The sequence below is a fragment of the Tenrec ecaudatus genome, chromosome 18, assembly GCF_050624435.1.
Source record: "Tenrec ecaudatus isolate mTenEca1 chromosome 18, mTenEca1.hap1, whole genome shotgun sequence".
Lineage (NCBI taxonomy): Eukaryota > Metazoa > Chordata > Mammalia > Afrosoricida > Tenrecidae > Tenrec > Tenrec ecaudatus.
The window spans coordinates 21994005-22005247 of record NC_134547.1 but is presented as its reverse complement, the minus strand read 5'-3'; the positions used below and the strand labels follow the sequence as shown (position 1 = coordinate 22005247).

Here is an 11243-nt window from a genome sequence, read left to right as displayed (position 1 = left end):
TCCTAGAAAACCGAGCCCTGTTCCCCTCACTGCTCTCTGATGGCTCCTCAAAACACCTAATGACATCCAGGCTCCTCCAGGGGCCCTTAGGGCTCTGCTTCATCTGGCTCCTTCCCTCTCCTCAGCTCCGACCCTCCATCCCTCTCCTCCGCCCCCTACTCCAGGCCCTTGTCCTTACCAGGCCTCCCTTAGCCCCAGGACTTTCCCACATGCTGTTCCCCAGCACAGACTGTCCTTTCCAGCCACTGGGAGCTCAGCCGACTCCATCCTTCAGGTCTCAGCCTCTGGGAAGCCTCCTGCCACCTCTCTCTAGTCCAGGCTCTCTCCTGCACAGCCCTCCCTGTCACTGCGGATGCAGGGCAAGCCCTTGTGTGCTGATTTCCCATTTGCATCCCCACAAGATGGCCGCGCTGTCCAGGGCGAACTCCCCAGCACGTGGCATCTGGCAGATGCACCAGTGAGGGATGAGGATTTCAGGACGGTGTATCTGCCTCCCTCTCAGTTATCTCAGAACAACCCAGCCACTGAGCTGACTCTGACTCACGCGACCCTGTGGGACAGGAGGGCTGCTCCGGAGGCGTTCTGAGATCGTACATCTCCACGAGAGCAGAAACCTCATCTTTCTTCCATGGAGCAGAACCACTGACCTTACACTTGACCCACTGGCCTTCTACTAGTGGCCTGACATTAGCCCTCTAGGCTGCCAGTCTCCTTCCTCTCTGGGCAGCAACTAGAGATTTTTGTAGTTGGCACTAAGGACCCAGCTTCCCACTCCTTAGGCCCCCTTTCCCAAGACTTGGCACTTCATTTTTTCCTAACCCCAGGTCTCAGCTACCACAGGGTAGCCAACAAGAGGGAGTACCTTTATGTTGCTGTGGGTGGACTGGTGTGTCAGACCAGGTCCCAGCAACCCGGCGTTTCCTGGGGCCGATGAGGGATCATTTCCAAGATCTGCGCATCCCAAGAAAACGGTGGCAGGCCCTAGGGTTTGCCATCCCATGACAATCTGGTGTCGTGTGCACCAGGGCGGGAGAAAGGCCAGGTCCGCCTTGGACTCCCTCACCAGGCCCCGCACACCAGCACCACCTCCACTTCACCTCCTCCAGGCCCACACTTGGAGACCCCAACACCATCCCTGGGTCCCCAAGGAAGCCCAATGTTTCCAAGACTCAGGGTCCAGCCCTCCAAAATCCCCAAGATCTGAGACAGACCTACGGGGTGAAATCAGGACCAGCCTTGGGTGGAGCCAGACTCCTGCCCCCCAGGATCTCGGTGTCTCCACGCCCTCTCTCTGCTCTTTGACCTCCTACCCTCAACTCTGCAGAATCCAGCACCTGTGCCAGGGGACCCCGACGCCCCTCAGTCTTTTGATCAGGAAAGGCAACATGGGGCTAGTGTGCCGGGTCTTCTTCCCCCTGCCCACCACTGTGGTCTTGGTGGCAGTGTAGTGGTTACATGGTGGGCTGCTACCCACAAGGTCAGCAGTTCAAAACCACCAGCAGCTCGGAGGGAGAACAATGAGGCTTTCTGCTCCTGCAGATTTAGTTTCAGAACTCCCCAGGGGCAGTTCTACCCAGACTGTCGCTGAGTTAGGCTAGACTTGATGGTGTGGATTGAGTGGGCTGCTCCGGCTAGTCTAGGTTAAAGTTTTCTCCGTCCCATTAGCCTGAAAAACCAGCGGGTGGGTCCCAGGACCCTTCCTAGAGGCTGCCTCACCCACCTCTGCCTCTTCTCCTCAGTGCCTCACCACCTCAGTGCCCCATCTCTGCTGACAAGTCCCCATCTCTGTTCTCCATCCCAGCCTCAGCTTGGGGTGGGCGGGGCAATGTAGCCTCCTGGATAATAATCACTCTCTGGACATTCTCTGCCTTCCTCACCAGCTCCGCCCTGGCCTCGGCTTCTTTCCCCAAATCAGCCCCTCCTTGGTCCTGTAAAGGTGGTTTCTACACTCCCTCCCCTGGCCAGAGGCTGGGGTCTCACCCTGGATGCCTCTGGACCCCAAGGCCCTTCAGGGCACAGCCCACAATGTCCCTCTGACTCTAAATTGCTCTGATCTCCCTTTCTGGGGCTGCCTGCCTTTCCTCAGCCAGTACACCCTTTCACTTACCAGCCTCATTCTCCCGGATCCAACTGCCCCCACCCGCCCAAAGTCCCCCCTGCCCCACCCACGGTCTTCCATTACGTTAATGGCCTGTTGTCCAGCTGTTGGCTTCAGTGTCCCTCCCACCCACCGCCCTTCCTTTCCTCTGCGCTTCTCCTTGGGCTCCCAGCTCTAGTCCGCCCTCCTCTCGGTGACTATAGGGAGCTGCCTAAACCCTGAAGCCCAAGTCTGATCCTACCCTTGCCTGGCACACAAGCAATCAAGGCTCCGCAGCGCCATCGGGTCAGGGGCTGGGTTCTTCCCTCCTCCCCCCACCGGGAGGCCTGGCTCCACCTATCACCTCATCTCACCTTCCCCAAAGCACCCCAAGGGCGGGGACCTCGTGCACCTGTGCTGATGCTGTCCCGGGCCCTGCTGTGGCTTTCCCCTGCTGCTTGCCCAATGATCTCCTTCAGGAATCATGTCTCTTCCTCCAGGGAGCCCTCCCGGACTGCACCCTAGGCTGAGGCAGGTGCCTCCTCTGGGCTCCCACAGTCCTCTCGGGTCTCCTCAGCCCAGCACTGGAGGTCATTTTCTGGGCACGCCTTTGCCTGCCCCATGGACTCTCAGTCCACTGAGGGCAGGGCTGCAGGCTGGGTCACGGGAGCACTACCCAACACAGGCCCGCCCAGAGCCATCCCATCGACCCTCACAGAACACTGTGGGGGGAGTTGAGCCCCTCTCCCCCAAGAGGACAATCCTCAGCTCCAGACACTCAAGCAAGCCCTCCACCCCCCACAGATGGAGACACCGGCGAGGGCCCAGGCCCAAGCTTAGAAAAATAGGACTTTCTTGTTGTGCCCTGGTACCCCTGACACCCTCCCCGTGAGAGTTTTAAAAACCGTGAGCAATTTGGTGAGTCCGTGGCCAGGCCCATGGTGGGCTGGGGTCCTGGTGCTCCTGGGGCCAGGAGGGCCGTGGAGGTGGGCTAGGGCCCCACAGGTTCGTGGCTGGGTCCCCAGGGCTCACAGTCTAGCTGCACCACGGTGTGAGCGCGGGGCCCTGAGGGCTCGAGGGCTGGCGGGGCTGCCGTGGGGCCCAGGGTGCCGTTGGTCTGGGAGCAAACGCTGCTGACGGGGGCGGGGGCCTTGGCCTTGCCAGGGGGCTGGCCCCCGTGCACCTTGTAGCGCATCAGCAGCACAAAGATGAAGACCAGCACGGAGGCCACGATGACCCCGCCCAGCGCGATGATCATGGTGCCGCCCAGGAAGGGCGCGTGCGGGGCCCCGCACGGCCGCAACGCTGGCTCCGTGGAGAAGTGGGCACAGCCCACTGGCCGGGTGGCCGTCAGTCCAGTGGCGCCGTCCTCAAAGACTGCCAGCACGCACAGGTCGTAGGAACGGCCGGAGGCCAGGTCAGTCAGCAGGAAGGAGCGGCTGTCTGCTGGGATCATCCTGGGGGGAGGCAGAGAAGGGTCAGACCCTGCTCTTAGCCTCAGGTTACCTGTCATATTTCCCTCCGGCCCAGCGAGTCCCTTCTAACTACCCCCCACCCCCCACCCAAGTTCCCTTTGGTCTGACACTCATTCAACTTCTGGTCTGTTTCCCTCAGGCAGCTGACTGCTTGTCCTCAGTCTAGTAGCCACCCTAGCTCCCACCCACCATCTCAGTGCCCTGGCACCTGCCACCCAGGACCCCCTTTGACTCCGCATGCCAGCCTGCTGCCCGAGTGCCCTCTAGCCTCATAACCCTGTCGTACCCCACGGCCTTCCTGGCCACTGCATGCTTCCTCTCTGCTGCCTGCAGTCCGGCCACATGCTTGCTTCACTCAGCCGCCCGATTTCACTCGTTCCCCTGCCCCACCCACCCTACGTTCTCTCCCGCTCTTCTGCCAGGCACGTCTCCAGCTCCCTGACCCAATGTACACTCACTTTCCTTGAATCGAATGTCCCATTTCCTTCTGCCGCCCATTCAATAGCGCGCCAATCCCACCTGCCAATCATCCTCCAGACCCTCACCCCATTTCCCTCTGGCTCCTGCGGGACTGCTCTCCAAAGTGTGCCAACCTCCCTTTCCTCTCTCACCTACCAGCCTCATTCTCCTAGATCCAATTTCCCCCAACCTGCCCAAAGTGCCCCCCCCCAGCTCTGCCCATTGCCTTCCATTGTGCCAATGGCCTGTCGTCCAGCGCGTCCTGTCACAGATGCCCTTTGCATTAGACTCACTACACTCACCGTTGCCTCAGTCACACCTGTTGATTTCTTTCCCTCCTTGTTGTCTGATCTCCCCCACCCCCGACTCTATCATCTGACTCCTTCTCTCTGCTTATTGGTTTCTACTTACCCTTCCCCATCCCATTTCCTTTCAGCTTTCCCACCCAATTCCACTGCATTCTCTTTCTGTAGCAGGGCCTTCTGACACCCCCCACCCCAACTCTTCCCGGGCTGCTTGAAGGAGGAAGGAAGGCGCAGTGGACCCTGTGGCTGTGGGAGGACGCTGTCCATTGGAACACGTGTCCCATCGACCCCTGCTGGGGAAGGCGGGCTGCTGGTCGGGCGAGGTCCCCACCTGGAAGTGACTTGAGTGCTGCAGTCTAAGAAAGGGAGAGGGGCGAGCCTGCTGGGTCTGTAATGAGCTCTTGGGCTGTGGGCCTTGGGGAGGGACGGAGGTGCTGACCACAGTTGCCTTCCAGAGACCCAGACCTCTGCGGTGGGCAGTAGGGCAGGAAGTTGTCCACAGCTGTCTGGGCAGAGTCCGGCCTTAGTCAAAAGTACCAGCAGCTGCCTCCACTGACCACATGGGGCCAAGGCACAGGCACCGAATGCCCTGCAGCTCCGGAGCGCACACTGTAGTGACCGGCCTTGCAAAAGCGTGCGGCCCCCAAGCTTAAGAGTCAGCCACAGAGGGGAGCAGGCAGTCCCCAAGAGTTGCTCACTGAATATCCCTGCTCATCTGCTAGGTGGGCTTTGGACCCTGGATTTGTGTTCCTGGAGCCTGGGCAGTGATGCCAACCACAGGCCAGCAGTTGGACACCACCAGCCGCTCCGCAGGAGAAGGGTGAGGCTTTCTACTCCCGTACTGAGACTGAGCACATGGGATCTCAGTTCCAGGACGCTGCAGGGTCACCATGAGTCCGAATCGAGTTCGGAGGGGTTCTCTGTTTTCGCTTTTCAACAAATTCCAAACACGGGGGCCAAAGGCCAGAAGCCTGATGGCTTCCTAACCTCCTCCCTTCATTTGCTCTTGCTCCTGTCACTTGTCCCAGGGTTCCCACACCCTCCTGCCTCAGCGCCCGCTGCCTGGCTGGTCCTGGGTCCGTCCGGTGGTGGCCACTGTTGCTTCGAAATGCCTTCAAGATGGGTCTGAGTCACGGCGACCCAACGTACCACACAACAAAACACTGCCCGGCCCTCTCCTACCCTCACAGTTCTTGTTGTGGCTCAGCCCCAGCACCTGGAGAAGGTGGCTTCTCAGCGTCTTCGCCACTTCCACGTGTCTTCACACCCTGCGGCCTGTCCCTTGACTTTGCCCCACTGGGTTCTTTGGACCCTTGCTGGCTGGGTCCCCTGTGTGTTTGTGCTTCTGTTCCCTTGGAGGTCTCTTTCCATTGTCTTCGTTGTCTTCTTGGTGGCGTGCCAGTTACACGCTGGGCTGCAACCCACGAGCTAGCGGGTCAAAAAGGCGAGTCTCGGAACACACGGGGGCGGAGCTACCTTGCCCTGGAGGGTCACGACGAAGCGGAATTGACTCCGATGCAACGGCAGCAAAAAAGAGGAAGCCCCCGGACGAGAAGGATGGACGGACGGACACCGTGGCCGCAACGCCCACCGGGCCCGGACATGAGAACAATCGTGAGGCTGGAGCCCCAGGCGGTGCCCGGTTCCGGGGCACATGGGATCACTATGAGTTGGCACCATCTCGGCAGCAACAGCATGCAGTCGATGGCTTTGCTCACTATTGCGTGACTCACAGTGAGCCCAGGGCACAGGGCAGAACTGCTCCTGTGAATCCCTGGGATTGCAACCGGTTATGGGAGTAGAAAGCCCCTTCTGTCTCCCTTGGAGCAGCTGGTGGTTTCGAACTGCAGGCCTTTCGGATCGCAGCCCAATGTGCAACCACTTCCTATTGCTGCGCACACACACACGCACGCACACGCACATGTTTTGACACGTGCTACAACATTTCGTTTGCCCTTGTTGCCTGGGTTCACTTTACCACCTGTGGCCGGGTTTCATCGGCCCAACGGTTGTCAGCCTTGCATCCTGACTTTGTGTCCAGCCTGAAGCTGGCTTCTGAGCCCCGGAGCACCCTAGGGCACTAGTTAGCACCTGTGCTGGCCGTCCCCCACCGCCCGCCCCCCACCCCCAGGTCCCATGCCGCCTGGGCCATGCACCTGTAGACCAGGATGTCATCGGCTGAGCTGTTATACTGGATCTGGTACATGCGGATGCCTGGGATGGGACGCTGCTCCGGCCACTGGACAAGGGCAGCTGTGGCCCCATGCTCAGTCACCTGGACTCCAGGATCGGCGGGGGTGCCTGGGTCAGCCGCCTTGGCTGAAGCTGAGGCTGAGGCGGCCGAGGGCGGGGTGAGGGCATCAGGGTCCCCGTCCCGCGGGGGGTCACAGCTGGTGCTGTTGGCCAGCTGGGGGGGTGGCGGGGGTCCCACGGTCAGCTCCACTGCCGCCGTGGCCTCGCCGGCGGCGTTGGCCGCGATGCAGGTGAAGGTGCCGCCATCGCCCGGCTCTGTGACCAGCAGCTCCAGCGTCCCGTTGGGGAAGGCCCGTGCCCGGCTCGTGTTGCCCAGCAACCGGCCTTGGGGTGACACCCAACGCACCCGGGGCTCAGGGTCCCCCACGGCCCGGCAGCGCAGGGTGGCAGACCGACCGGCCGGCACGGCCAGGGGGGGCGAGCGGTGCGTCACCACGGGCGGCTCGCACACAAACTCTTCCTCGCCCACAGCCCAGAAGTAGCGGCCGCCCAGCGCGGGGGGCGAGGCGCACGCCTCCAGGTCATCCTCGCGGGCCAGCCGCCGCAGCCACACCAGCTCACAGTTGCAGTGCAGGGGGTTCCCGCCAAAGGCCAGCACCAAGGCGGAGGCGGGCGAGCCGCGAGGCCGGGCCAGCAGCGGCAGGCGGGAGAAGAGCGGGTCAGGGGGGATGGTGGTCAGGCGGTTGGAGGTCATGTCCAGGCGGGCCAGCTTGTGCAGGCGAGAGAAGGCGCCGGCGGGCACGGAGGCCAGCAGGTTGTGGTCCAGGCCCAGCGTGTTGACATTGCCCAGGCGGCCCAGGGCCTCCCAGGGCAGCTGTTCCAGGTTGTTGTAGGACAGGTCGAGGTCCTCCAGCGTCTCGGCGCAGTCGTCCAGGGCCCCCGCCGCCAGGGCTGCCAGCTGATTGTTGCTAAGGATGAGGTGGCGCAAGTTGACCAGGCCCCGCAGCTGCCCCTCGCTCAGGGCGGTGAGCCGGTTGCCATCGAGATGCAGGGCGCGCAGGGCACGCAGGTCGGCGAAGGCGCCGGCGGCCACGTGGCGGATGGTGTTCCGAGACAAACTCAGGTGCAGCAGGCCCGTCATGTTGGCCAGGTCACGGCGGCGCACGGAGGCGATGAAGTTGTCTGCCAGGCGCAGCTCTGCTGCCCGGCGGTCCAGCGTGGGCGGCACAAACAGGAGGCCAGCCCCTGGGCACAGCACACTCATGGGCAGCGACTGGGTCTGGCAGCGGCAGCGGCGAGGACATGGGCTGGCGGTGGCCGGCTGGGGTGGAGATGAGGCGGGGGCTAGTGGCAGCAGGCACAGGAGCAACTGGAGGACGGCCATTGCGGGCAGGCGCGGCCTGCGGGGCAGGGGAGAGACATTAGGGCGGGCAGAGGCCGGAGCAGGGCCCCTGAGGGAGTCTGGACAACCAGAGATCATCCCCCCGCACATCCCCCCAGAAGGTCATAGGGGTCTGAGGCCAAGAGAGACAGTCAAACTAGTCAGAGACAAGAGGTGGCTAGCCAAGATCCAACGTCAGTGAAGATGACCAGTGTCGACGGTCTCATGGGTGGTCAGAGGGCAGGAGAAATGAAACCCGGTGGGCATAGAGAAGGGGCGCGATTAGAAGTGGTCAGAGGGTCAGCGAATGGGAGGGTTGGTCAGGATGGGTAGACGATAAAAAACAGGGCTTAGAGGTGGCCACAGAGAGGGCGTCCAAGGCGGCCGTTGCTGCCTGTCGAGATGGCTAGAAGCTGGATGGTTAGAGATGGTTAGATGTGGTCAAACCTGACCGGGGAGGAGAAGAGATTTCAGAGAGAGATTGATCGAGGATGGCCAGAGAGAGGCGTGGTAGGAGGGAGAAGAGGTGGTCAGAGAGATGGGGGAAAGGCTGGAGACGGCAGAGATCGCGAGACCAGGGCAGCTGATTAGGGTGATGGGTGTGAGCGCAGGTGATCACACAGCAGAAAGGTGGCCAGAGGTGTCAGAGTACCAGTGATCAGGAAAGACAGGGATAGGTGGTTGGTAAAAGCCAGAGCAGACCAGGTGGCAGTGGACGGGGAGTGATGATCAGGGATGGGATGAAGTCATGAGCGGGGAGAACAGTGGACAGAGAGGTCAGTGATGGTTAGAGCCCAGTGGCAGATGGGAGGCGGAAGAGAGGTGCTGTGGACACGGGTGTCAGAGAGGATCAGAGAGGAGAGACAGATGGAGATGGCCATGGAGCGGTGAGGTGGAGAAAGGAAACTGAGGACAGATGTGATGGACCGGTGAGCTGGCTTAGGTTGGTCAGAAGCAGTAAGAGGACCAGGGAGACAGGCATCAGTGACCTGGACACACCACCAACCTGGGAAAAGACCGGAGGTAGTGGGTGGCCAGCTGTGTCCAGAGTACTTGGAACAGCAGTTGGAGGCAGGCCTACGGAGGATGTGTTACCTTAGGACCCAGGCTTCCCAGAGGGCTCTGAGCTCACCTGCCTCCACCCCAAGTTACGCATCCACTCCCAAGCCCCTCCCTGCCACAGGGGTCTCCCAGTGGCCTTACCTGAGCTGGAAGCCGCCCCAGGAAGCAGAGTCCTCTAAGCAGAGCACCGGAGGGGAGGCCTGGTCATCCCTTCACTGTCCCCAGGACCTGTGTGGAGGGGGTTGTCCACTGTGCCTCCGCTCAGTTCTGCAGCCACGGAAAGGGGTCCCAGACTCCCACACAGTGGGCTCCCGGGTCCAGTTTTGGACGCTCAGGCCCTAGTCTGGGTTGTGCAGGGTCAGGTTTGTCCAGCTCCAATCTTAGGTGGTAAACAGCCCAATGGGAAGTTTGGGGTCTGAGTCCCAAGCCCAGAGTTCTGGGATCTAATAATGAGGTTCTAGGTTCAGCTATTGGGGTGCTGAGGGGAGATCTAGAGGTTTCTAAACCCCAGTGTTCAAGTCTTCAGCAAAGACTTCAGGTCTAAATTCAGGTTCAGACCCCTTGGGATCCCACAAGTCAGATTTTAGAAATTTGAGGCCTAAATCCTTGGGTATGGGTGCCAATTAGCGGGGCTCCAAGGTAGAGATTCAGGAATCCTGTCCCAGGCATAGAATTCAGAGTTCAGTTTCAGACCTGGGGGGGGGGTTAGCCGTGAAATCTCGAAGGGTAGGTTCCAAATATTGGGGTTCAGGTTCCACAGATTGGGATTCAGAGTCCAAATCTTAGGGTCCCAGGAACCAGCTCTTGGGAGTCCCAGCTCGTGGAATCGGGGTTCCAGGTTTGGGGGTCCCACTGCCGGATCTCTGGGTGTTGGCCCCAGATCAGGGTCCCATGCCCTGGTTTCCTGATCGCTGGATCCAATCTTGGGGTTCAGGCCCTCGACGTTGGGGTGCAGGCGCCGAGTCGGGGCGGTGGCCTCCCGGCCTGCTTGCCAGGCGCTGCGGCGGGGGCGGCGGGGAGGGAGGGGGTCGGCTGCGGTCGAAGGGGAGGCGGCCAGGCAGCACCGGGCCAGGGTGGGGCGAGGCCTGGGCGCGCACGGACAGACTGACAGCGACATGCGGGGGTGGGGGATCGCGGCGCGGCGGGGGCACAGGGGGGAGGGGCCGCGCCTAGAGACCCCTCCCCCGCCGCCGGGGCCGGGCCGGGGGCCGGGCGGGGGCCGGGCTGGCTGGCCGGGGCCGGGCGCTCCCGCGGCCTCCTCGCGGGGAACCCAGGGCCGCGCGCGCGCCCGCGCTTAAAGGCGCAGGTTCCGCGCGCGCCCGCGCTTAAAGGCGCAGACAACCTCTCTCCCGCCCCTTCCGAGGCGTGCCCGCGGTCCCGCCGCCCCTGGAGCGGCCTGGGCGTTGCTGGCAGCGAGAAACGCGGGACACAGGGACAGAGAGGGGGAGAGAGATGGAGAGAGCTGGAGAGAGCTGGAGAGAGATGGAGAGAGATGGAGAGAGATGGAGAGAGCTGGAGAGAGATGGAGAGAGATGGAGAGAGGAAGATAGGTCAGAGGAGAGAAGGACAGAGACAGACAGAGACGCAGTCACACACACACGCACACACACACACACACACACACTTATCACCCCCACCCCCCAGAGTGGCTCTGCTGTGTTCATGGTGTGATGGTGTGCGTGTGTTGCTCCCACCCACAGCCTTGCTCCCACCCTCTAGCCCAGTCCCGTCACCCCAGTCTCCCCATCAAGCCGTCCCCTTCTGCCCGTTCCTCACATGGACACCTCCCTGCAGTGTCCTTTCCGAAGGTGGGGTCCTTTGCCTGGGCTCTTTCTGATCAGTGGGCAAACTCTGATTCTTCCCAAGCTTCCTTGCCCTGGTGTCCAGAGGGAGAGATGGGTGCCAGGGTCCAGGCTAGACCTGAAAACACACTGACCCCAGAAAGGCATGAGAGGATGGGTGGAAGAAAGCAGGGTCAGGGGCCTAGCCAGAGGGGCCCAGAGAGATGGGCCCACTGTCCCTCCTTCTCCCACAGTCAGGCCCCCTGGGCCACAAGGGACCCTGCTGACATATCACACTTGACTCACCAGGAGTGGTGTCTGCCTGCCCTGATGCTTGTGAGAAGGGGCAAGGCCCTCAGGTCTCCTGGCAGATGGTGTGGCCAGAAGCGGGGTGTGGGCCTGGGAACTCGGTTCTGGCCATGTGGGGGCCTGATCTTTTGGGAGCGCTGGTCTTGCCCCAGGTGTTGTACGAGGCAGGGCAGAGAGGATGGCCCTAGATTTGCTCTAAGG

General features: G+C 61.7%; 1 protein-coding gene across 1 annotated transcript; it reads right to left on the bottom strand.

The window, feature by feature from the left end:
* Positions 1-2930: 2930 nt before the first annotated feature.
* LRFN3 (leucine rich repeat and fibronectin type III domain containing 3) lies at positions 2931-10208 on the bottom strand. The gene is made up of 3 exons (XM_075537263.1): positions 9094-10208; positions 6473-7909; positions 2931-3534 (listed from the first exon to the last, which is right to left on the bottom strand). Exons 2-3 carry the CDS (start codon positions 7891-7893, stop codon positions 3069-3071), a joined length of 1887 nt encoding a protein of 628 aa, XP_075393378.1. The 5' UTR covers positions 7894-7909; positions 9094-10208; the 3' UTR covers positions 2931-3068.
* Positions 10209-11243: the final 1035 nt, after the last annotated feature.